General features: G+C 54.0%; 1 protein-coding gene across 2 annotated transcripts; it reads left to right on the top strand.

The window, feature by feature from the left end:
* Positions 1–883: 883 nt before the first annotated feature.
* LOC102978706 (myelin and lymphocyte protein) lies at positions 884–20,263 on the top strand. Of its 2 annotated transcripts, XM_055088897.1 has the most exons (5): positions 884–1,082; positions 14,013–14,180; positions 15,377–15,502; positions 17,778–17,860; positions 19,718–20,263. In XM_055088897.1, exons 1-4 carry the CDS (start codon positions 990–992, stop codon positions 17,811–17,813), a joined length of 423 nt encoding a protein of 140 aa, XP_054944872.1. In that variant the 5' UTR covers positions 884–989; the 3' UTR covers positions 17,814–17,860; positions 19,718–20,263. The 2 variants fall into 2 exon arrangements, with proteins under 2 accessions (XP_054944872.1, XP_007118524.1); XM_007118462.3 differs by lacking the exon at positions 17,778–17,860 and having other exon boundaries at positions 885–1,082.
* The last annotated feature ends 6,216 nt before the right edge of the window (positions 20,264–26,479 follow it).

Below are 26,479 nucleotides of genomic sequence, written 5' to 3' on the forward strand. Positions count from 1 at the left end.
TACATGTGAAATCTAAAAAATTCAACAAACTAGTGAATATAACAAAAAAGAAGCAGACTCACAGATATAGTTTTCAAGTGTGTGGATTTTATGCAGGGGGCACGGAGGCAGTGGGACAGTCTGCCTTCTAGAGTCAAGAGGCCCAGTTGCCCTCCATGTGGCCCGGGCATGTTCCTTCCCCACTCTGAGCCTGTAGGTGGGATGACACCGACTGGAAAGGCTCTGTGGGATTAAATGAGGTCACGTGTGCAAAGAGCCTATGGCAGTGCTGGGCACTTAGTAGGCCCTCAGCAATGCTGGCTCCCCTCCACCCTCCAAGGTCCAAGGCACCTGTGACTGTCCTTAAGCCATCGCCCAGCAGCTCCACCACGGAGTGATGCGGACCGGGGTGCAGCGTTCCGAGCTCCAGGCTCTGAGGGTGCAGGGAGAAGGAATGGGTGGCCGGAGCTGGTCTCAGTACCGCCTCTGCACGGCAGGGAACTGGTCGCACGGTGAGCCTGGACCCAGAGGTCACGCATATTAACTCGCCCAGCAGAAAGATGAAAGAGCTCCAACTTAAGAACAGTTCGAGCAGTGGTGACCCGAGGGGTGCCACGGTGGAGAGTTTGGGGGGGCCTAGTGGTTGACGGTGATCATTCTTAAGAAACGCAAGTGTGCGAAGGGTGCGAAGCGCCTCACCGCGGTAGCTTTGGCTCCGGGTGGGAGGTGGCGCCCAGACGTGGGAATCAGGAGTCAAACCCCCGCCCCAACCTCGGGGTGGTTCAGGGCTGCGCCCTTGGCGCTGGGCAGGTCCCTTGGGGTGCGCCCCTCAGTCTAGGGCGGGGGCCGGGCGGCGGCCGGGGCTCCTCCCTCTTCGTCAGGGGCGCCCCTGCTCTTAACCCGCACGCGGGGGCGCCCTGGCCACTGAGCTCCGCCGAGCAAGCGAGCGCTCAGCGCAGAGCCAGAGCTGCGCGCGCGTCCGGTTCCGAGGCCGTCGCCAGCCCACCAGCATGGCCCCCTCAGCGCCGTCGGGCGGCAGCAGCCTGCCTAGCGGTTTCGCGGTCTTCATCACCTTCCCGGACCTGCTCTTCATCTTCGAGTTTGTGAGTGGCGGGCGCGCCCCGCGCCCCGCGCCCGCGCCCGCGCCGGGGAGGGCGGGATGGGGTGGGTCGTGCCGCGCGCTCCCCTGGGGGATCCGCACAGCGTGCCGACTCATCCGCAAGCAGCGAGGGTCCCTGAGCATCGGTAGCCGGGCCCGGGGAGGAAAGACTCTCCCGCACGCCCACCCCGCAGTTCATACTTTGGCCCCTTCTAGCTAACGGCCGTGGGGAAACCGTCTCCAAGACTTAGGTGGAAAAAACGAACTCACAACACGGGTCAGATATCCGAAGCCGGCCCCGGTCCACTCTTTGCCCGCCGGTTCCGATGCTGCGCTCCCGACCTGTCTCCCATGGGCCGCGCAGAGGAAGCCCTTATTGGAGAGCGACGTCCCTGTAGAGGGGCCCAGCTCTTTCCAGGGTTAGGATTTTGCTTAAAAATTTAAAAATCATCTAAAGAAACCTGACCTTTACCCAGCGAAGTGTGGAGATTGGGTTGGTGTCATAGGAGGAGCCGAATCCGGATTATTTTCTCTTGAACGTCTCTGGTGAAGGTATTCGCGACAACTCTGATCTGGAACTAATGAAACACGCTGTCGTTTGCTCCGCCACAGCCACGGTGCCCAGTGTGGGGTGTGCGAGGGGAGAGGGACCTGTGAGAGCCGTCCCCTGCCTTGGCTGACCTTGAGCGGTCTGTAGACCTCTGCACCGCGGCTGGTCCCTCCTTACACGGGAGCCGCACAGCCTCAGCCCGCGGCTGCAGGAAAGCGCTTCCTACTCTGGGCTCCGGTAAAGTGTTCACCGTGGGGGGCTTCAGACCCTCCTTCAGCCTAAACTCCCCAGGGCCCCAGGGCCCCAGGGCCCCACCTAAGGGGGTGGGGAGCGGGTGCGGTATTTCTTCTGTGGGTGCCGTTCCACGGGCTCCGAGACTCCTTTCCCTGCGTCCCCACCGCAGAAGTGGTTGCCTGGAGAGTCAGCTGGAAAAGAAAACGTGCAAGCCTGTTTAAACACGGGACCCCAGCTTCTCACCTCCTGACGGTCAGGGAGGGTGTGAACCACAAAGCGAGCAGGTTCTGTCATCCATGGAGGGTTGGGGGAAAGGGAAGGAGGGGTTAAGTTTGCTTGATGGCACCATATCAAGGAAGTGACATCTAGGAGAAACCCTGGACACCTCTAAGCTGAGCCACACCATTTATGGTAGGGACACCCAGGCCCAGAGTGGAAGGGGCTTGCAGTCACTGGAACATTCCTTCCCCAAATGGCTCATCTCTGCGCTTCCAGTCGCACTTGGCCTGAAAATGAGCGTGTGTAATAAGTAATAGGTGGTTCCTTCAGAGGCTACTGTATTTACAGAGGCAAAATTTGGTGACTGTAAGTGATGATGGCTAAAGGTGAGGTGAGATGGGGCAGAGAGATTTTTAAGCAACAAAATGACTTGCTAGTATCTCTTGAGTTGCTCTAATGAGTTTTTTACTCTGCCTTTGTAGCTGTTTGGGGAGCATTATAACAAGAATCATAAGAAAGTGTGTTGAGAATTCCCTGGCGGTGCAGTGGTTAGGACTCTGTGCTTCCACTGCCAGGGGCCCGGGTTCGATCCCTGGTCGGGGAACTAAGATCCCGCAAGCCACACGGCATGGCCAAATAAATAAATAATTTTTTTTAAGTGTGTTAATTGGGCTTCAGGCAAAAGACTCTAGCACACCCTCCTCCTCTTGCCCTGACCTGAACAGGCACATGAACATGAGTGTCGCAATAATCAACAGGTGGAAACAGCCCAAATGTCCCATCAATGGGTGAATGGATAAGCAAACTGTAATATTCCATGCAATGGAATATTATTCAGCTGTAGTAAGGAATGAAGTACTGATACAGGTTGATAAACCTGAAAACACTGCACTAAGTAAAAGAAGCCGGGCACAAAAGGTTACATAGTGTATGACTGCATTTATATGAAATGTCCAGAATGGGTAAATCTATAGAGACAGAACACAGATTGGTGGTTTGCCAGGCACTGAGAGGAGAGGGAAATTGGGAGCAGCTTAATGGGTGTGGGCTTTTCTTTCAGGGTGATGAAAATGTTTTGGAGTTAGAGGTGATGGTTGCACAACATCGTGAATGTGTTAAATGCCATCGAACTGGTCCATCTTAAATGGTCAGTTTTCTGTTGTACCAACTTCAAATCAATTTTTTTAAATTAAGAACTATTTCAAAAATGACCGAAAAGTATATATACTTTAAGAGGCAGACATGTAATTAACACTCAACTATGTCAAATCTTAATATTTTGCCTTATTTACTCTCAGTATTAAGGAAATAGAGCTTTCAGATGACATCTAAGCCCCCTGGATATTCTGCGATTATCTTATCTTATCTCTCCTCCCTCCAGCCTCAGGACGACCCCTGGGCTGAATGTGTGCTCAAGATTAGACCTTTACGGCACACCTAACTATCTATGACTACACATGGTGTGGTTTTATATATTTTCTCGCTTTCCGAAAGTACTATCACCCCGTACACATCCTTCTGCAACGTGCTTTTCACGCAACCTTGTTCTGAGGTTTATACATGTTGACACTCTTCATTCAGTCTTCCATTGATGGCCATTTGGGCAATTTCCAATCTGTTGCATTTTGATAGCGCAGATGGAACTGCCAGAGAACATCCTTGTATTTGCCTCCTTACTTTTGGGAATTTCTTGTGGGAACACACAGAGATTTGACTTGCTGGGTCGTAGAGAATGCACACCCTTGTTTTCCCAGATGTTAGCGCACTGATGTCCAAAAGGGTTATTCCAACTTACACAGCCAGAAGTGAAGTTTCCAGGAAGCTGATGAAGCTTAATTAAGCTCAGGACCCCCACTTGCTCAGGACCCTTCCAAGACTCTGACTCACTGCATGCTTTCGTAAACAGGGTCGCCATCTTGTATAACTTCCTGACGCCACCAGCAGCTTATGAAAGTCTCCATTGTTCCTCATCTTGCCACACTTGGTAGAGTCAGACTTTGTAATTTTCTGCTAGTCCAGAGGGTGTGAAATGCTCGATTATTTTTTAAATCTGTGGTCCAGCGAGTTGTTGATTACTCTCAGTCCATATTCTCATGCCTGACCTCCCAATAGCCTGCGAGGTGCAGATGCCAAACTTTCAGCCTCCAGGACTAACAGGGTGGAGCTCCGCCCAGCTCCCAAGACATGGAAACTGCCCACAGAGCAGGGAAGGCTGGTAGCTCAGGGTGGCGCAGGGCAGCTTACCTCTGGCCCTGCACCCCTCCCCCTGAGCTCCTGACTTCGGAGAGCTGCAGGGTCTTCACAGGAAGGGGAAGGCAGGCCCAACCAGGTGGTGTGACCCTGCCTCCGTGAGCACCCCAGAGCCGCAGAGGCCACGCTGCTGTCGCAGACGGTGGGGTCACAGGTGTACCCCCATTCAGGTGCAGGTGGAACGCCCAATGTCTCCCCTCCCCCACTGCCACCCAAGGAAATTTGTCCTTTTGGAGCCAAGGCTCTGGCTCCCCTTCCTCCTCTTCCCTCTAAGCCAGGGGCTGGGACATGTTCAGAAAATGGGATGTTAACATAGGATGTTTTTGGTCTCAGCTCTGGCCAGCTCTGGTCTCCCCAAGTGGTGGGAGAGACACCTCCCTTTCGAAACTTGTGAAGGGGATACCGGAAAACAGGTTATGTAATAATCTTTAACCCAGCTGCCTCTTCCCCAGCCTGCTAGAGGTGGAGCCACGGATAGAATGGCTGGACATTGAGAGAAGATTTCTTTGGAAAGAGTGTGTGCCCCTCAGAGTGCGCAGGAGGACCCAGAGGAGGTCAGCTGGCTCGCGGCAAAGCCTGCAGGGTGCCCTTTGGGGGGCGGGGGTGGGAGAGGGAAGCCACCCGGAATCAGCTGGCAGTGTCGACTCTTACAGTGAACTGGACGTAGTAGTTACTGGAATGAGACTGCTTCTAGGACCCAAAGTGACTGAGGACTTTTTATTATTTGCGAGTGACCAGAAGAGTCCTGGCACCTGCCCTAGATTTTCACCTGTCTGGGGAACAGCAGCACCTGTGGGGGCGGGGGTGGGGGGTTGCAGGATGACAAAGCCGTTTGCTGACGGGTGGTCCACATCCTGGCTGCGCTGGGAAGGCAGCATGACCCCTAGGAGATGAGAGATGTAGAGTCACAGAAACCTAGTTTTCAAGAGGTGGGAGGAAACTGAGGCTCAGCGAGGGGAGACAGCTTGCCTGGTACCTCCACCTCCAGTGGCACTTCTTGCAGTGACAGCAGAGCTCTCGCAGGTTCCTGCATTCACCCAAACACCCACGATGAACTTGCGCCTACAGCGGAAGGGACCGCACTGCCCACCCGGCAGCGCTGGGCAAGGCCTGCTTCCCTCTCCTCCCCCCGCATGGAGTGAAGGGACAGCTCGGAGCCACTGGGGGAGCTCACAGCTGCCTAGGCCTTATCGTCAAAAACACCCTGGAGGTCCTGAGTCACTAGGTCCTGGGCCGGCCCAGGAATCTGCATTTGATAAGCACCGCACGGCCCGCATCCTCCAGCTAGGTTTGGAGTGGTCAACGGGAGGCCAGTCTACCCCTCAACGTTAAATGGGCGACAGGATACTGGAGACAGCTCTCAGTGAAAGGCTTGGGCAAGAAGCCAGGCGCCCTGAGGTTCTCCTGGGTTCAGGGGAAGCACCCTCTCTGCTCCTGGGGAAACTGTCCTGCTGCCCCAGCCAGGGACCTCTCCTACAGTCACCAGAGAGGGCGGGCCGGCCCTGCTGCCAGTGCAGGACGGTGGCCGAGCCTCACTTCCCTGGCTGTGTGACTCCTGGCCCTGTGTCTCTCCTCGTGTTGCAGGCCCCTCCCTCCCTGGAGCTGTTTAGAAGGAGGTAAGGGTACTGCTGGGTTTTCTCCTTTCCTCTTCTCTAAAGGGAGGGGAAGAATTATAGGTAGAAGTCTCTCAGGGGTTTGTCCTTGCAGCTGAGAAGTGACTTTTCCAGGTTTTCAAGAATGGGAGGCCTGCTTTGATCAGCAGTCAGTGACTCTGAGCTGTTCTCTAGAAACCGCTAAGCGTGATGATACAGCTCAGCTCCAGGATCCGCGTGCATATGTCGTCACAACGAAGCTGCCTTGAAAAAGATTGCCTTTAAGCTTTCCATAGGTCACCCCCAACTCGACGCAGATGGGCCCCCCTCTCTGCCCGAGTGCTTTCAGAAGAGAGTAGGCAGGTTCCAGATGTCCCTGCAAGGCACAGCTCACACTCAAGTCAGGCCAGGACAAAGGCTGGCTGTTGCACCCACTCCCTCCATGCTGGCTGCCGGGGAGCGTTGGGGAGGTGTGCTGTGCTGCCAGCCGAGGCTGGTTCTGCAGAGCCTTAGGAATGGCTTGGTTTGTGGGGGTTTTTTTTTGCGGTACGCGGGCCTCTCACTGCTGTGGCCTCTCCCGTTGCGGAGCACAGGCTCCGGACGCGCAGGCTCAGCGGCCACGGCTCACGGGCCCAGCCGCTCCGCGGCACGTGGGATCTTCCCGGACCGGGGCACGAACCCGCGTCCCCTGCGTCGGCAGGCGGACTCTCAACCACTGCGCCACCAGGGAAGCCCAGTTTTTTTCTTTTTAATTGAAGGATAGTTGATTTACGTTGGGCCAATGTCTGCTGTACAGCAAAGGGACTCAGTGATACACATACAGACATTCTTTTTTAAAATATTCTTTTCCATTATGGTTCATCCCAGGAGATTGGATATAGTTCCCTGTGCTATGCGGTAGGACCTCGTGGTTCATCCATGCTAAATGTAATGGTTTGCATCTACCAACCCCAAGTTCCCAGTCCATCCCTCTCCCTTCCTCCCCCTTGGCAACCACAGGTCTATTCTTTATGTCTGTAAGTCTTTTTCTGCTTTGTAGATAGGTTCATTTGTGCCATATTTTAGATTCCACATGTAAGTGACATCAAATGGTATTTGTCTTTCTCTTTCTGACTTACTTCACTTAGTATGATAATCTCTAGTTGCATCCATGTTGCTGCAAATGGCATTATTTCCTTCTGTTTTATGGCTGCGTAGTATTCTATTGCATATATGTACCGCATCTTCTTTACCCAAGAATAGCTTGGCTTTGCTCTGGACTCAGGACACATTATCTGAGGGAAGGGCTGGGCATGGGAACTGGGCCACCTGGGGCCTGCCTCCAGGCAGGATGGGAACAGCCAGTCTGGACCTGGATGGGGGCTGGGAGCCGACTCCCCCTGGATTCCGCGCTGAGCCCTGGCTTCCACCCCTGATACAAGCCCAGCTGCGCTTCTTCTTGGCTCTCAAGTATAGGTCCCTGGACTTGGTGCTTTGGACCAGAGGCCACCAGGGTCAGGCACTGATGAGATGCCCCAGCAGGTGTTCTCTCTGGATGCTGATGAATGTGAGGACGGCAGGTGAATGACAGCCCTGGTCCCTGAAGCACTGATGCCTTGGGGAGGTGTGGGCCAACTCCTCACGGGTTCCAGATTATTCCTCAGGGCATGAAGCAGGGTCCTGGTACTCTCTGCATCGTGGGGCTCTGACCCGTCTTCTGCATTCGGGTGGGAAGCTGTGGTTCCTGGTAGCTTCTGGATGGGTAGCTTCTGGTGGCATAACTACTTCCTAGGGTAATGTAGTAGCCTTGATTCTCTGCCACGCTTAGCCAAGGCTCTCTGTCCCTCCCGCCATGTGAGAAATAGTCTGTTCACACTGGGGCAAAACGACCCCTGTGTTGAATCATTTTAATACACCAAGGTCCTAAGACCTAGAACATACATGTAGGAGCTAAAAGAAAAGCCTTGTCACCAGCCCATCCCACACTGATGTGCGTGTGCAGTGAGGAAAAGGGCCACACAGCCAGACTCAGCTGACCTGAAATTCCACACTGGAGCCTTGGTTCCTATTAGAATACAGTCAGGCTGGGAGGGGAGGGGGCAGAAAGAGAGGGACGGGGGGAAGGGGGAGAAGTACCCCTGCATGCTAAGGACCAGTGCTACGGAGAGAGGTGGGGTGGCTGCTCACCTGAGAGAAGGGGGACTCAGGCCTGGACAGGGGGCCACTTCCCGGTCCACACTCTCCCTGTTAATATCAGCTGCAGACGTGAACTAACAGCTTTTTGTTTTTAGCATCTTTATTGGAGTCTAATTGCTTTACGATGGTGTGTTAGTTTCTGCTGCACAACGAAGTGAGTCAGTTATACACATACATATGTCCCCATATCTCTTCCCTCTTGCGGCTCCCTCCCTCCCACCCTCCCTACCCCAGCCCTCTAGGTGGTCACAAAGCACCGAGCTGATCTCCCTGTGCCATGCGGCTGCTTCCCACTAGCTGTCCACCCTACGTTTGGTAGCGTGTATATGTCCCTGCCGCTCTCTCACCTCGTCCCAGCTTACCCTTCCCCCTCCCCATATCCTCAAGTCCATGCTCTAGTAGGTCTGTGTTTTATTCCCGTCCTACCCCTAGGCTCTTCATGACATTTTCTTTTTCTTAGATTCCACCCTGTCTTTTGGAATCCCAGACCTCTATCCTCCTCTTCACCAACAGACTCAAGGTCCCCTGGGTGCTGGTCTCACCCTCAGATTAAAGGGACCTTATCTAAGTCTATATTGGGAGGGTCATGTAATGATGGTTCCCCAGAAGGAAGGAGCCTGCCGACAATGGGGCCAGGAGGGCAGAGCGCCTGGCATAGGTAAACTGAGTCACGGAACCTCAGCACCACTCCTGGTGTTCACCATGGGCGTAGACTCAGAGGTCAGACTCCTCAATTGGCAGAGGGGGAGAGGGTCCCCACAGAGACAATCTCTGACCTGCCCCAGATACCTCCATGAGGTCCAAGGAGAGGACGCTGTGCACATTTCTGGGCTCTTTCCCTCTCCTGGGCAGAGGTGTTCAGCCGGTCACCCTCACCGGGGCCCCGACGTTCACCAGGACCTGCCTCTGCCCTTGGTGGCCCCAGAGCTGCTTGAGTGGGGCTTGGCAGCAAGACTGGAGGAGAGAGGCCAGGACGGGAGAGATGGGCTCCATGTACTAGCGTGTCTTGGAATAAAGTCTGTCTCCCTGGACGTACCTGCCCCCAGGGCTGCCATTTCCTCTCAGGATCTGTTAAATGCATAAGTGAATGAATGAACGAAGGGGTGGCTGAGTAAGTGAGCAAGTGAAGGAAGGCTTTCCTTCGCTTGCTGGGAGCCCAGTTCCTCCATACAAGGGTGGAGGGGCTCATACGACAACTAGTGTTTGCTTCCTGCTCTCTCTGCTTTTCAGAACAGGAAGAGCCCCCAGCCTCCCTCTCAGACCCCTTTTCGTGGGTCTTGGGGAACGCTTCGGTGCTCTGACCTCCCTCTCCCTATACTCTCCTGCTGCCTGGTGCCTAAGCCCTCTTGACTTGGTGCCTATTCCCTTCTCTGCGGTAGCTCAGCCTCCAGACACACACGCACAAGAAAATGCCCTCTACTCTACCTCACGGAATGACTGATTTTTTTAGTCACCCAAGGCTCAGAGCTGGGACTGCTGCTTCTCCTGGAACACCGTTACTCTACTGGTCAAGTCACCTGCCTAGGCCCTCCCAGCATTGCAATGACCCCTGACTGCCAAAAGAGCCCAGTGGATAGAGACACTTCCAGAAACACAAATCGGACTTGCTGTTCCTGGTGGCCTTGGGAGAGCACCTAAGGGCTCGGAGCCCTCGGCAGCCGGGAAAAGTCTCACTGGTGCGTCCATCTCTCTTCTCCCCCCTGGGGAGGTGATGTTTGCCCACCTGACCGAAGTAGCAGGACGGCTCAGGGTTGGGTGTGCCTCCTGTGTTCTGTGGCCGGTTTCCTTCTCAAGAGTTCAAGGCACAAGCTCCTGTTCACATGTGCCTTCGAGACCACACCGTGCCCTCGGAGCTTGGGAATTCTGACACTGGGCCCCGAGGGACTTACTACCAGGTGTGTGTGTGAACAGCCCCGCGTGGACGTCCTCCTTGGGTCACGTCTTGCCTTGGTATTGGAAGAGTGACCGCTTGCGGCAACCCTGACGGAGTAAAATGGAGCCCCAGAAAAATATTCAGAGAATGTGAGCGATTCTTCTGCCTTGACCTCAGTGATCCAGGTCCTGCAGCAAAAACACTGGACAATTGTGGACCCAGAGCTCTCAGCCCTGCACAAGCAATGGAGACACCCTACCAATCTCAAGAATGTGCGGAAGGAGTCCTTTTCCCACTGTTGTAACCAAAGCTCATTGTTGGAAGGAAGGCTTTCTCATATTTTTATGTCTTTTGTGTTTCCTTCGGCAGAGGCAGACACATTTTCCTCAGCCTTTGATTTCTGGGAGATTGTAGGTTTTTCTCTTTTTGATGCTTCTGAAGTTATTTTAAAATTCTGGGTCCCCACGAGGTCTGGAGGGGATAATTGTGCACGTCGAGATCTTGACCTACTGGGGTTTTCACGCGGTTACAGGAGAGGCTTCGCCCCATCGTATGACAGCTATGACAGCAAGTATTTAGAGCACTCGCTGTGTGCCAGGCACCTGTAGATAAAAACTCATGTCGCTCCGGTCCCATTGGGTGGGCAGTACTGCTATCACTACTTTTCAGATAGGCACCAGAGAGGAAGTAACTTGCCCAGAGACAACCAGTGACCCAGCAAAATGTGGCAGAGCTGATTCAGATTCAGTAATTCTGAAGTCTATACACCCTTAACCATCCTTGCCTGCCTCCTCTGGATTAATTCAGAAAAGAAAAGAAAAGAAAAAAGAACGTACTCTTGAGTTCACGTGAGACCTTCCCCAAGACCATCTCCTGAGGAAATTTTTTTTCACAAAAATCATTTGATGGGGTAGACCACAGATTAAAACTTTTTTAAGTCTTTGGAAATTTTTTGTCTGGATTTGTACGATATCCTCGGTTCTTACAGAACTTCACCTCTGCTCAGCCTCCAAAAGCACACTGAATGAAAGATGGGCGGTTTCCAGTCCTGAACCACCAGGGTGGGAAGAGGCCTCAGATACCCAGCTCCACGCCATTCATGGGCACTGAGGCTGTGTCCCCGTGTCTAGAGGACACCCAAGGATGAGCGACTCTCACGTTCAGAGCAAGACAGGGATGGACGCTTAAGGAGAGGAAAGGAAACTTTGTATCAGAGCCAGTCAGGAACTGGAGAGGCATCTTGGCCGGCATTGCTGGACGTTGGGAGACAGGAGCCATTTCTCCTTGTTTGACAGGAGTTCCCAAAACTCCATCCATGGACCGCTTGTGTTACGGAAACATACTCCAAAGCCTTTGGCAAAGAGCCTGGGATGTTTGCTTCTTGTCCTATCACTCTGCTTCTCTCCTTGGCATGAGACCTGGGCACTGGGGTTTTCGAGGTGACCCAGGCGATTCCAGCGTAGAGTGAGGGCTGAGGACCACTGAGCCTTAGCCCAGGCCCCATCCCCGTTTTCTAGCGTGGGGATCTGGGACCCAGAGAGCGAGCTCAACCCTGGTGACTCTCGGGCCACTCGGCTAAGAGATGTTATGCAAGACGGTGACCTGGGCGCAGGTAAGGGTGGTGGGAATCTGGCCTGTTGACAGAGATGAACGGAGACTGGGGCCACGCCTCCGCCTGTGTAACTGATGTGTCGAAACGATTGCCTCTGGGGGTGCTTCCTGAGAGCTGGGAGCCCCTTCGGGTTCTCTTTAGGAAGGGAAGTGCTTGAACCCTCACCTACCCCTTTGCTCCTGACAAATATTTGCCAGTAGGGTTCTGAGGCCAGGGTGGAGTGGACTGCTCCCTGCCCGGGATGCCTTATCTCCTAGGTGTGGGTGCTGTGTACTTGCTCTGTTTGCTCTCTGCAAACTTTGTAGGTGGAGTTGAGGCAGGCACTGGCTTTGCCCCATGATTCATGCTGAATCTCGGCTTTCCACTGAGCGGGGCTTGGGGACGCCTTTGAGGTGGCCCAACGATCAGTCCTGTGTGAAGGTCACCCTTCCTCAAGCCACACCTCCGGCCACTCCCTGTTCCCCAGCCTCGTGCCAACTCACGGCCTTCCCAAGGCCTCACTGCTGCTCCAGCATCCTTTGGGCTTGGCGTGGACCCTCTCCTCCCCTGGAAAGCCTCATCCTGACCTTTTGGCCTAAGTCCACCTCTCCATTCAAGACTCAGTTGGGGCCATGGCCCAGTCGGGGCTGCTTTGCCCAATCGTCCCGCGCTGTCACCGGCTGACTCTATGTCTGTCTGCGCTGGGCTGCCGGCATCCTGGGTGAGCAGCTTTGCCTCTGCTGTTGCGTGGTGAGGGGGGCACAGGGCCAGAAGCTTCACACTCACGCCCGCAGTTTCAGGCGGTTCACACCAGCCGCCAACATGCAGAGTGAGCTGCCAAGTGCCATTTACAGTGGAGGAAGCCAGGGCCCGAGAGGTGGAACCACATGCTACAGCACCCTGCAGCGGATCCGGTGGAGAGGCCCTCTCACGCAGTGTGCCGGCAGCCCTCCGCTCACAGGACGGGCAAGCCAGATCCACCCTCTTCTCCGTGCCACGCTCTCGTGCCTTCTAAATCCAAGTCTGTCTCAGCCATCGGCACAATCACATCCTTTTGTTAAGCGTCCCTTATGAGAAAGGCCCAGCAATCTGTTTGATCTTAAAGGCAACTATGGATGAATCTGCACACACGTCTTACTCTACCGCAGTCTGAGGATTTTTATTTAATCGATTTTGCTCCACTTAATTGTAAGTTGGAAAGTGTGTCCCCACTGCCTCTCAGTCATCAGTAGAGGAGTTTTCCGATCAGAGATGCCCACATATGGTTCATCAGACCCAACGTGGTTTTGATAACTCCAGATTCTTCACTGCACTGATTTTTTTTCTACCCAAATGTGATGGTCTCCTGAAGCTTCTCAGCTAAGAGGCTCAGAGAACACCTGGGGAAGTGCCATCTCTTCCCCAGCAAGTGGGCAGCAGGTGCAGGGAGACAAGGTCAGGGTACCACGTGCATTTACACCCCAGGGGATGCAGGGCTGGGAGGGCAGCCCGTCCTCAGCCCCCCGACCCTCAGGAGGATGGTGCCAAGCTCTGCAGTACCTTGGACCCTCTGACTATCTCCACCCGCGTCCCAGCCCAGTCCTTCTCTGGGTGGGGTCGGTGGAGGAGGCTGAGGTGACTTCAGCGGGATGGAGAGGGACAAGGAGAAGGGAAGACAAGTACAGGAAATCCCAGCTTGGGTTGTACCTTGTCCACAGGGGGAGCCGGACTGTACCATTGAGATGACGAACCCTAAGTCTGTCCTTATGCTTCTCTTGAAAACATGGGGCTCCCTGACCCTGAGGACACCGAGTGGGATGTCTTCTGGAAAATGACAGGGGGAGGAATGCTTCTCTCACCTCGGAGGAGACCAGGCTGACCTGGGCCCTCCCCACTCCAACCCCATCTCCAAAAGTCAGAGAACTTCTGGGACTTGGGGCTTTAAAGGTCAAGTTTTTTTCTTAAATGCTAATGATATAGTGTGGCTAATTTGTTTTGCCAAGTAAAGACCAAAAGAATCTGCTGGCCACTACCATTTTATAACAGAGAGAGTATTTGGGGGAGTTCCCTGGCGGTGCAGTGGTTAGGACCCGGTGCTCTCACTGCCATGGCCCCGGGTTCCAGCCTTGGGCCACAAGCCGTGCAGCATGGCCAGCACAAAACAAAAAGGATATTTTTCCATAAAAAATACCAGGAAGGATATAATCTCAGAATTTGCCCTTCTACTAAAAAAAAAAAAACTGGATGGCCTCAGTCCTTTCTAGGGATAACAAATGTTTAACTCAGAGGTGCCTCTGTTTCCCCATCTCACAAATGGGTCAGTACCACACTCACCAGGGATGTCGTGAGGATTAACTGAGTCAACATTTATAGAGTGCCCCTGGCTCCGCAGCGTGACCTCTGGGTCTGGCCCTACCCGGGCATGGGCTCTCCGGGTCTGACCCTCGCCCCTTCTCTCCCTCCGTCTGCAGGTCTTTGGGGGGCTGGTATGGATCCTGATTGCCTCGTCCCACGTGCCCATCCCACTGATCCAGGGCTGGGTCATGTTCACGTCTGTGTTCTGCTTCACAGTCACCACCCTCCTGCTCTTCCTGTATGTAATTTGTGCCCATGGCAGCAGAACTTCCTGGATCACCCTGGTGAGTCCCAGTCCTGCGATGTGTGAGGTGGGGGTGGGGGTGGGGTGCGGCATTGGACCCTCGCCCCTGGCAGGTTGGCTTTGCCAGTGCTGGGTGAGGTCCCCCGAACACGTCTCCCGCCCACGCGCCAAGGCTGAGCCGGCCGGGCCCTCAGCTCCGAGCTGCCCACAGCAGCCCGGGGCTCCCCGCCGCAGGAGGTCAGGCAGAGGCGAAGGCAGAAGCGGACCGTCACTGTCGCTGCCTGATCCTCTGTGGGCCTGCTCTGCTTTCTCCTGGGTGAACGCCCTTTTCATGCAAACTGGCAGCCCAACGACCCAGCACCTGCCAGGGGCCAGCTGGCATCTCCCACCACCCAGGAGGGCTGGCTTCCATTTCGGGGGAGGGGACAGGGTGCTGGGGGCTGGTCCTGGCTGCCCGGCGTGAGGCCACGCTCCCTGCCCAGCTCTCAGTCACCGCCTTCTAGAGCAGGGTCACCAGAGAGGGACGTGGCCCGGGAAGAAGGAAGGCCTGTGATCGCTCTTGCGTATGAATTCTGCTTTGAGGCCCGTGAAGGGGGTAAACTTACACGAGGGCCACCTGCCCCTACCTCCCCTGGAAGGGGGTGGGGCTGTTAGCCAGGCCTCTTGGTCTCAAGGGGCCTCCGACCTAGACTTTAGAAAGCACCTCCAGATCGTTAACGACTCAAAAACCTGTCCTAGTGCTTTTTTGCTTTTAAAACATACCTGGAGTCCCAATCCCTGGCTCCCCCCAAGAAAAAGCTAACAACGACACAACAGTGAAAATGGCCTGAGCCTCTCACTCTGTATTGGCCACCAAGGCCACACCCGAACTGGGGACTGTGGCCACAGCTGACACTTCTCAGGTCCAGAACCAATTTCTACCAATCCCAAAGGGCCACCTCCCCACCCCTTACTAGATCCCACCTCAAGGGAAAGCAGTATCCTTCCTCCATTAAAGTCCTTACTCTGGCCCCAAACCAGTGAGATAACTCAGCTCGGCAGCTCTGGTTAATCAATGTCTCTGAGGAGGGGGGCAGGGTTGGGGGGGTGTCAAAGGGAGTAGCAGATGATGACGGGGGACCTGGTCCGTGCCAGGCAGGGACAGATGGGGTGGACAGGCCCTGCTGGGACCACAGCTGCCCCACATCTCCATACCTGGGTGCCCCACTTCTCTAATGGCCCTTTCTCACCCTGCAGGATGCAGCCTACCACTGTATCGCCTCCCTGTTTTACTTTGGTGCCTCTGTCCTGGAAGCTCTGGCCGCCATCGAGCTGCAAGTGGGCTTCCCCTACAAACATTACCATGAAAACATCGCTGCTGTGGTGAGTCCCCGGTCAATGTGTCCTGTTCACAGCTCCCACTAAAAAGGTTCTGAGCGGAAGGCTGCCCGGGCCCTCCCCGCATTTTTTTAGGTCACTAAATTTTGCATAAAATAAATCTTCTCCTCATTTCTGAAGAAACAAAGCCTCAGAAAAGGGAAATGATGTGCCCCAGATTCCCTCAGCCATCAGTCAGTGCTGCACTGCCCGGGCCGGCACTGACCAGGGGTCCAAGCCTGGGTGGGCTTTGAGGCAGATGCGGGAGGAGACGTGACCGTGGGGCCTGGCACTGTCTTGAGCCCTTGTGAACAACCTTGTTTACCCCTCACAACAGCCCTAGGAGGGAGGTGCCGTTATACCCATTTCACAGATGGAGAACTAGGGCCCTAGGAGCATGCACAACCTGCCCCAGGGTCACCAGGAATTGGAGAGGCCTGGTGTCCAGGCCAGGTGCTCTTTCACCCACACTCTTAGCACCAGTGTGAACAGAACATCTGGCCACTTGGGTTCCTGGCTCTCCATGAGTGTCTTCCAGGGAAGCACACAGTCAGGGCGGGGGCAGTGCTGAGACCACAGATGGAAAGTCGAGTGGCCGGTGTCTCCCAGGCCCTGGCTCTGAGGCTGTGGGGAGGCTCTGCGGCTGTGGGGAGGCCCTGCCACGCGCAGCATGTCCAGACCCCCAGCCGTGGATGGTTGCTGCTGGGGTTAGGCCTTCATCTCTTGACGACGGTGTCTCCTGCCTGACAGCTCTGAGAACCCGTGCAGGAGGAAGTCTGGAGTTCACACTCGCCCATTCCTTGTGCAAGTCCCGTTGTGCCCTCGGAGCCTCGGTTTGCTCATCTATAAAATGGGACAGTAATTCCTGTTGTTTCCCTGGAGAATGAGACAGCGCTTAAACCACTTCCGTCCAAGGCCTCACGATGAGCAATGGGTGGAACAGGGCTGTAACCTCCTTCACCCCATTAGGAGGTGAGATGGGGGTGAAACTGTGTGTCCGGGGAGCACACTGCATGTAGGTCTCTGAGCTTTAAAAGGAACAGCCTCCAACTGGGGGACCAGATCCATGGCGGGCTGTGAGGTCATGACCTGATTTTCTTGTGGACGGAATGGATCAGATGACGGGGAATATGAGAATGTATTGTTTCATGGAACTCTTTCCCAGAGTTGTGCATGTGTGTCCTGGCACCAGTGTGCTAACTCATGATATCAGATGCATTTCTAACCACGGATATTGTTTAAGAACTAAGCAAAAGTTTCAGAAATAGCACTCAGATTTCTAGCGATCGACCTATGAGTTAAGCAAATCCCAAGGTCAAATGTGATGACACACCACAAGCTGTCCGCCCCAGGTGCCAAATCCGTGCCGCCCCCGCCTCTCTTTGGAAAGGGTAGAGCAGAGGCTGAGAGAAAACCCACAGGGTGGGCGCAGTTGGGCTCTGGGAAGGGGGTTAGTGAGGGTGCCCTTCCTGCTCCCAGAGGGAGGGGTCTGGGGGAAAGCTCCTCAAAGCCCGTCTGCTGGTCCCCCGGGGCCCACCCGCTTCCCTGGGGAAGCCACACACTCCCCTCAGCTCCCAGCCAACTCTCCAGTTCCATAAGCATGGCCGCCTCCTGGTCCCTGGCATCCCCTCAAATGTCCCACCGCGTGGGCCCCTCCCCCATATGGGCGCATCTCCCAGGATGGCTGGTTCCTAACCAGGAGCACAGTCAGGCAGCACCTTGGCTGTCCTTCCCTCTCTTGGGAGACTGGTCATGTGCCTCCTCTGTCACCTTCAAAGGACTGTTTCATCCCCCCCTCGCAAGAGAACCCACACGTACCTCCCCCATCCCAACCCCAGAAGCCTTCTCTCTGAACAGACATCAGCCAGGCATTTGACAACCATTTCTGTAAAATTATTGCAGACGAGGGCAGTGAAATGTAGATGGAATGTGGATAGTGGGCCGGCCCTTGACTGAACAATGCCGGAGCGGGGAGTTAATGACCAGCCCACTGGGCAGATATCTAGTTGAGAACCACTGGGCTCTACCAGGCTCTCCCATATTCTGACTTCTGCCTTTTACTTTCCATCAGAATGCAGCATAAACAGGCATCCAGAGAGGTGACCTGGATGCACGTGTACAACCTGGTGAATGCCCATAATCCATCCATTATTCATAATTCACAAGTCCTCTGGGTAACAAAGCACCCAGATTAAGAAACCACATAATAAGCAGCTCCCAGAAGCCCCCTTCTTGTCCTGCTGCAGCCACTGTGCCCCTTAAGCACTGTCCTGATTTCCAGCTCAGGTTCCACTTCACCTGCTTTGGATCCTCATGAGCGTGATGTGCCCTCTCCCAGGTCTGGCTTCCCTCTCTTCACCTCAGGTTCGTGAGGCTCACCCACATTGCTGGGTGGGGATGTAGAGGTTCGTTCTCTTTGCTGTTTGGTGTTCCACTGAGGACTAGAGCAACATCTATGTATCCCTTCCACGACTGATCACGTCCCCACATCTCTGGGAGCTGAGCTGGAGAACCGTGAGGAGGCCCGGGCAGAGTCAGCAGGGCTGGAGTCAGGAATCTAAATGTTGCCGGCAGACGGCAACGCGGGGCTGGAGCCCCCCAGGGGAAACAGGAGCCCGGTTCAATGTCAACTCCCGCCTTTCTATTCAAAATAGCAGTTTGTGCCCAGTGCACACGGCAGACGGGATCACGATGACACGCTCAGGATTTAACCCCAGACCCCGCCCAACACCCACATGCCCCGCCCATGGTCTCAGGCTGGGGCGGGGGCCTGGGGCAGCCGGGGATGTGAGCAGGCATCTCGCGACCTCCCGCACACCCCTGGCCTTTGGGAGCATCTGGCCTCCTCTCACCCCTCGGGGACTCCTCACCTGCCTCACAAGCTGAGCTTCTCCCTCTCTCCTCGGCTGGCAGCAGAGAATCTGCACCAGAGGGATCCATCCCTGAGATGGGTGAGAGTTGCCTGAGAGTAGCTGGAAATTTCTGGAGAAATCTAGAGGTTCCTGGATCTTAACTGTGGTGGGCAATGGCAGCTGTTCAGGGAGAGGGGTTTTTAAGGGCCCAAGTTCATGTCCATTCATGGCCCTGGCTCGCAATGTCCCGTGTGCCAGTTCTCGACCCCCCCCTTTAAAATAAGCGTTTCCTGTTCCTGTGGGGACTTCAGAGGTGCCCCTGCCAAGGGTCCCCGCCACAGTACGCTGCTCCCTCCTGATGGGCAGGGGGTCTTCGAGGGGCTCCTCGCTCGTGTGTGACTGCTCCCTTCCGACAGGGTATTTGGTTCCCAGATAAATTTTCTTACCTTGGTTATTAAATAACTCAGGTTACTTACCGCCTCCGGCAGTGAGGGTGAGGGTTCGCCCAGGTGTGGAGGCAGGGGAAGAGCAGGCACAGTTACGGCTGGTTTTAGGGGAATTTTCAACAGTCACGGGAGTGTAGCCGCCCTGACGTTATGCCTGGGTTAGAAACTCTTGACCCTACACCCAAGGTCACAAGCCAGGTGCAGATATTTGCTTGGGAGCCGGCAGCCCTCAGGGCCGGCCGCCCAGAGCAGGGTGATAGGATAGATGGCGCCCAGGTGCGCGACGGCAGGTCAGAGCCACATTTCCCAGCCTCTGTTCCCAGCAGTAGCTTCCTCAGGAAGCTCCCTCCTTTTGCCGAAAGCTCAAAATCCCTCCTCCAGTCCAGTGCCTCACTTCCTGTGGCCTGGCTCCCCGGCCCATGCTTGTGAAATTCAGAATCTTAGAATACAATTCTGGTCGGGGTCTGAAGACGTCCAGGCAGCAAAGCCATGTGTGCAAACTCTCTTAGCCAAGGCCGCTGGGATCACAGCTGGTGGACTCTGGTCTTACTGGTGTGCAGGAAGGAAGTGTTCCATGAAGAGCAGGGCAATACTTCCCTGCGATGATCGCTTGAAGGGTCTCTGAGGGCCCTCGTTTCCAGCTGGACGGCACCGATGTGATGATGTGTGATGGCAAATAGCTGACCTCGCACACCAAGTTCAGGATATCCTTAGGTCACCTGGAGTCTGGGCTGAGAGCGTTCTGGGTCGCACCCAGGCTCTGCAGGAAAGCATGTCTGCGTGTGTGCTGGGAAGACAGGGGCAGTCCACAGACTTGAGGGCTGTCAGGCGCAAGCCATGCACGTGGCGACCCCCGTGTGGACAGCCCGTGCCTTTCCCTCTCCCCACGCACGGCCATTAATTGTCACTTATCTTGGTTTCAGGTGTTTTCCTTCGTAGTCACTCTGCTGTACGTGGTCCATGCAGTGTTTTCTTTAATCAGATGGAAGTCTTCCTAAAGCAGCAGAAGAACTTTAGCTGAAAACCAAGAGGATGTTAACTGATCGGCCCGCCTTCCAGCATTAACACTTTAGAATGCAGAAATGCTCTTGATAGTGGATAAAGAGAGAGGTTTACGCTCCCATATACCTTCATGGCAGAGTAGGAGGCTTGCTACATTTATCCTCCAACTATTGAGCTGTCTTTCCAAGACCGTTTCCTATTTGAAAGGGGGCATTGGGGAGTGGGGAGTGTGATCTGAGAGACCACAAAACTGGACTGCTGACTCCTGGACCGGATCGTGAGAACCGTCTACCGGAATTTTCCTCCGGCTCTTCTGAGTGTCCATCTTGCAGCAAGTTTCTCTGTCTTCAAGAATATTCTACCTGTCATGGGGAATAAAATTCACCCAACAAATATTTGCAGATGTCCACAGTGGGATGTGATAAACCTTTGCAATACTTTATAAAGTACCTTTATGTTCAATACTTTCATGGGGGCGTTTTTCTTTTTTTCTTTTTTTTTTTTTTTTTTGCGGTACGCGGGCCTCTCACTGTTGTGGCCTCTCCCGTCGCGGAGCACAGGCTCCGGACGCGCAGGCTCAGCGGCCATCGCTCACGGGCCCAGCCGCTCCGCGGCATGTGGGATCCTCCCAGACCGGGGCGCGGACCCGGTTCCCCTGCATCGGCAGGCGGACGCGCAACCACTGCGCCACCAGGGAAGCCCCATGGGGGCGTTTTTCGGTTTTTGTTTTTGTTTTGTTTTTTAAATTCTCCAGTATAGAGAACACAATCATGCCAGCTTTCTGAGGAATCCCTGGTTTAGACCAAATCTCTAGAGGCAGCATCAAAGGGCAGTTCAGGTGACAGTGTGCCCAGCCATCTCAGAGAGCCCACCGTGGGTATCCCATCCTCCCCAGGAACCAGGGAGGTCAGAGGGCTTCACCATCTCTGGAAACTAACCAAGTACCAGCCCGGGGGACCCCTTTTTTATCCTACAAAACAGAGGGGTGGGTCTGTGCTAAATTAGAAAATCCTTAAGCCAAAAGAAAACAGGGGCAGAAGTTTCTTCTCACTCTATATGAAGCTGATCAGAAAATTTCTGGGCAGTATCTTCCATGTTCTATTCCCATTAGGAACGTGGATAAGAAACTGTTTTTAGAATTTCCTTGGACCACACTGTTGTAGAGAAAGGGGACTGGGCCTTCCTTTCACAGTGTGAAAGGAAGTAGTATGACAAGTGGCAGAGCTACCCTTCAGGTATGAGATGTACGGGTTGGGAGGAGAAAGGATGATTAGGAAGGAGGGCACTCACTAAGGAATCCTGAAAACTTCGCTCCCGTTACGAAATGTTCCTTTATCCCTTCATTAAAGGAAGGTAATGATATTCTAGAGCTGGGACACCAGAACAGGTGTCTCAAAAGCTGGTCACGTTCCAGGGTGGAGGTGTAGATGCGGAGGCTGGACGACTGCTGGCTAGCGGGCACGCAGAGCAAAGATTGAAGCCTCAAGCAGAGGTCTGACTGGTTGAAATCTTACTCCCCTTCCAACATGGGGACCCTGTGACTAAACTGGATCTCAGTGGTATCTTCAGGAGCTGTTATCCCAGGGTAATTGTACCAGAAAAGGCCACTTTCACTGAGTCCACTTAAATTTAAGGTAAAATTTTACATTATTAGGAGCAAAAGGTGATTGGGGCTACATCCTGAAAAATACAGATACAAGTTAAGAAATGATAGGAAGTTTGTCACGTGTTTAACAAAATTTGCTACCAGGTGTTGACTGAGGGAAGTCTATAATTTTTTCATCATGCACCAAGATGCTAACAGAAGCTCATATTCGACCCCATCAAAAAAAAAAAAAAAAGAAACCAGAGGCTTAGTCGAATTTCCCAAGGGTTTCTCAATGTTTTTTCAATTATCCCCTTTAAAGGAAATTTGATGTGCTCTTTCTCTCTTTTCCCTTTTCCAGTTGGGAATTGTCTAATTCTAAACCCTCATTAATCCCAAGCTTTGCAGAAGATTCTCTGACATGACCTTCTCATTCCTTCTATCCTGAGTCATTTTTATAATCTGCAGTTTCATTGGGCATTTGATTTGCCTCCTCTTGCATTGGGTGTAATAAGGGTGGGCAGCCTCAAAAAATGCCCTCTCCTGGTCCTGTTTTCCTTCACCCAGACCACCCTGCCTCTCCCCACCCCCAGCAGACCCTGGTCCAGTCTCCCGGCTGGTGCATCTCACTGCTCAGCTCCATCTGCATCCAGCTATTTAGGAAGTGTTTGCAGGTACAACTTCTAGCCAGTGGGCAGGACTCCTTGCTAAGGGCAGTGCTCCCAGGAACCCATGTGGCCTGGGGAAGGGGGCATTTAAGAAGCCTGCTGGGCAACAGCAGAAAGGTCCTCAGATCACAGAGACTGGGCATCAACTGAGCACACAATTGTGTGCTGGGACCATTGGTCCCTCCAGGTGTGGGATGGTGTCTGTCCCCCAAAGCTTCTCGTGGCTGGCATGCCTCAGCTCTGCCTCTGGGTCTTGGGCAAGAGGGAACCTCCTATGGGGCACATCTGGCTGCCACCCCAAGGGCAGGTGGGACATGCCTTAGAGGTTGCCTGCTTGGTGGCCCTGACTTGGACCAAAGGGCAGGTCACACCAACACCCAAATGAGACTGCGCAAAGGACCCGAATTTGCACTGTGTGACCATCTTGGCTGCCATGTTTGGAGCTCTTGCCTTGGGTCAGGCACTGTGGAAGCACCTCCCATGTAGAGAGCCTCCTGTCATTCTCCCAGTGGGCACAGTAGACAGCTATGACTGTCCTTGTACAGGTAAGGAGACAGACTCACTCAGCTGGTGAGAAGTGGAGCTGGGTCTGGGGCCAACTTCTTCTGTCCCTGAAGCTCTGTGCTCACTCACTGTCCTCAGGTGTCCAGACCTGTCCCCATGAGGGTCTGTTCTCTGGCTGCTTCTCAGGAAGTGACAGTGAGACAAGACCTTGTAGTAGACCTGATGCCAGTGGGCAGAGGACGTCAGAGGGGGATGAAGCCGGGCACGTGGGACGGACCCGGACGCTAGCAGGGCTTGCGGGAGGCCACACGGCCGAGTCCAGGTCCAGGGCAGTGCTGCCTTCCTGAAAGGGGCTGGCTGCTCTGAGCTGCAAAGTCACGGCCAGGCCCGTCCAGGCAGCTGCCGAGCTCCACGCTGCAGCCCCGACAAAGCCAAAGGCCCCCCAGGCCAGCTGATGCTTTGTGAAGGAGGTGAAAAACTGGGTGTCTCTAAGTTCATAGAACAAAGAGCTATGTCCCTCCACGGGCCTGAGAAAGGAGTAAGAAGTCAATGTCTGTATGTGACCAGGAGACGAAACTTGCAGCACAGAACCAACCATGGTGACTACAGACGTGGGTGAGATGTGCATCTCTGGACGGAGAGAAGGAGAGGCAGTCGTGGATCAAACCCCACCAGGATATTCTGGAGGCTCCTACCTGTGACTTCAGTGCCTGTGGCCCCCTTGCTTCATGGGGGCTCTGGGCCCACATCCTAAGGGCCTTCCCTGTGCAGGGCAGGTGGCCTGGGAGGGGCTTCACCCACACAGAGTCCTCCTCTGGGAACCGGGCCCCTACCCCTGTCGTGCGCCCAGTCGGTCCCACCAGATGTGCCTTCTCCTGGAGAGGACAAAGTTTAGAGGAGCTGGCCTTCAGCGACATGGCCAAACCAAACTCTAGAAAGCACCTCATCAGAAGCCCTGCAGCAGCCCACATGGGGGATCTGAGGCCTCCTCACGCTGACCTTAAAGAGACAGAGGCTTTGCACTGCCAGCCGTGGGCCGTGGGCCGTGGGCCAGTGCAGCCTTCGGGCCCACACAAGGGATTATTGTTCCCGGGATCACTCGGGGCCTGCTCGGGGTCACAATGGGGCCTCTGAGGGGCAAAGTGCCTCTGGCCTGGCCGAGTGTTCCTGCACACACGGGCATCCGCCCAGGACATTTAGAATAACACGACTTGAGAAGAAGATTTAAAGTGATTTTCCCCACTCTCTGCATGACTCATGGCCTTTGTTCGGTCTCCATCATACGGTCATGACAGCCTCTAAGAACTGGGGTGCTGGAGGCAGATGCTGGGGCTCCTAGCTGTGACCTCTCTCTTCTCTCACAGGTAATCTGGGACAATCACAGTGCCAGGCTCTAGAGATGGTACCCACAGAGGTTTGATACATGCAGGGAGTTCAGCTTCCAAGACGTCCTTCAGCCAATTTGTAGTCAAGGAGAGGCCGGTAGGAGGCAGGCGCCCAGGGACATGAAGGGAGAAGCCTTGCCAACAACACTGGCTGCCCAGTGCTGCTTAAAGCACTTGACTCATTCGCTTAATCCTCACGACAAACCCACGTGGTGGATACTGTTTAGACGAGGACTCTGAGGCGAAGAGAGGTTAAATGATTTACCCAAGGTCACGGAGCAAGTAGGTGTGACTCGAGTTCCAAGGGTCTGGCTCCACAGCCCCCAGTGTTACCTGTCACGTGCCACATCTCATAGGACCAGGGGGCACAGACCTGCCAAGCAAGTCCTTCAAACCCACAACACTGACAGACGACACTGAAGGTTCCAAACCACACACAGGGATTTTCAGGGAAACGCAGGCCGAAGCCCAACCCACCAAGGAAGCGTGTCTGAGATGCACCTGCAGGCAGGGAGTCTTCCCTAGGCAGAGGCAGGTCAGTGATCCAGCCACGTGGGGGCAGGGGGGGAGGCCTCCGGAAGTTAGGAGAGTCTGACATGGCCCTGAAGGCGAGCACCTGCTGGCAGGGGCAGCTCTCCAGGTGAGAGATGCTATGGGTGTGGGCAGTGGCAGGGGTGGTGGGGGAAGAGCGGCAGACAGGCTGGGCTGGGGAGGTGGGACAGACCTGACCAGGTTTTGGTGAACAGAGATCCCGTGGAAGGCAGCGGCTGAAGACACGGACCCTGAGCCTGCACACGCGTGTGACCTCTCTCTCAGCCTCAGGGCCCTTGTCTGCAGAAGGGGAACATTCATCCTGCCTCCCAGGTTGTTGGGTGGATTCCAGAACTTGGTTCAGGTAATCACCTAGGACCAAGGAAGGCTGAGGAAGTGTCAGCTGGGCTCACCATCATGGGAATGAAGGAGGGAAAGGTCTAGAATGATCCTAAGTCTCTAACCTGGGCAGATGATGGTTACTGGCACTGTGTTTATTAATTAACCATGTTCCTGACATTGTCGGAAACTTGGACTGACACTTTTGCTTTTCCCCACAGAACTGAACATTTAATCAGCCATGACACACTTTAAAATAGCCCCACCTAGTTGATGACAGACTGAAATCATACGGAAGTAATCACAGCTGAGGAATACAAAACAGGACAGGTGGCCATTGAGAATCTTGTCTCAGACACGTCCCTGCACCACTGAGAACTTCAACATTTCCTTAACTATATCAAACCAAGGACACCAGTTGTTTTTAAAACAACATCTGCCAGCTGCAAAACTGTGGTCTCAAGGTTGTTCCCCCTTCTAACTATACAATCATTTCAGACTCCAACTGATCCTTACCACCTGCCAGCTCCAATTATAATTCTTGATCAACAACTCGTAACAAACTGTGGCCTTGCGGGTTTTGCCTTCATAAGCACTCTCCATTTGGTAGTCAAGCAGAACACAATTCAAGTGCGGACCGGGGCACGAACCCGCGTCCCCTGCGTCGGCAGGCCGACTCTCAACCACTGCGCCACCAGGGAAGCCCTCAAGTGCTTCTTGAATCTGGCTCTCCCGGGCTGCAGTCCTAAAAAACCCCACATAAATGCCTCTTTATTTCCATTAAGTCTTCATTCCCCAAATTTTGATTAACATAGTAAACCAACTTTCAGTCCCTTGGGAAGGAAGCCATTTCTGCCAGAGCCCTCCGACCACCAAGTGCGGTCACTGTCATGGTCATGGTCATCTGACCAGACCCTTCAGTCCCTCAGTTGCCCAGGCAGGGGTAGCCAGACCTAACAAGCTTCACTCCTCCCTCCTGGGGGCAGTGCTGGGAGGGGTCGGGGACATTACAGATGAAGAACAGGAGGCTGGAGAGGCCAAGAGACTCACCTGAGCACCCAGTAAGTTAGTGCTGGAGCGGGCACGCAGCCTCAGGGCTCCTGGACGCCCTCCTCTGAAAGCCGCCCCCCTTGCCTTCTTGCCCCTGCTGCCCTCCTTTTTCCCTCCAGTTTTATTAAGATACAATTGTCATATAACATTGTAGAAGTTTAAGGTGTACAACATGATGATTTGAACTATGTATATACTGTGAAATGCTACAACTGGTTTAATTAACATCCATCACCTCACATAGGTGACACAATCTTTCCTCCTTGGGATGAGAATTTTTAAGATTTACTCTCTTAGCAACTTTCAAATAGACAGAAGAGTGTTGTCACCTATTGTCATCATGCTGTACAAACATGCCCGGGACTTATTTATCTCTAACTGGAAGTTTGTACCTTTGACAATTTTCACCCAATTCTCCCACGCCCTAGCCCCACCTTTGGCAACCACAAAACTGATGTTTCTATGAGGTCGTTTTTGTTTGTTTGTTTGTTTTAGATTCCATATGTGAGATCATACACTGTCTTTCTCTGACTTACTTCAGTTAGCATAAGGTAATCACTATCCCAGAGAGACACCTGTACCCTCATGTTCACTGCAGCATTATTTACAGTAGCCAAGACA

Source organism: Physeter macrocephalus, chromosome 12 (genome assembly GCF_002837175.3).
Source record: "Physeter macrocephalus isolate SW-GA chromosome 12, ASM283717v5, whole genome shotgun sequence".
NCBI classification, from domain to species: Eukaryota; Metazoa; Chordata; class Mammalia; order Artiodactyla; family Physeteridae; genus Physeter; species Physeter macrocephalus.

Bases quoted from the DNA above. Each gene is read 5' to 3' on its own strand.
- LOC102978706 (XM_007118462.3), top strand. From the start codon at position 990: ATGGCCCCCTCAGCGCCGTCGGGCGGCAGCAGCCTGCCTAGCGGTTTC. The intron at 14,181-15,376 runs GTGAGTCCCAGT...CTCACCCTGCAG, and splicing joins GAACTTCCTGGATCACCCTG to GATGCAGCCTACCACTGTAT. The intron at 15,503-19,717 runs GTGAGTCCCCGG...TCTTGGTTTCAG, and splicing joins ATGAAAACATCGCTGCTGTG to GTGTTTTCCTTCGTAGTCAC.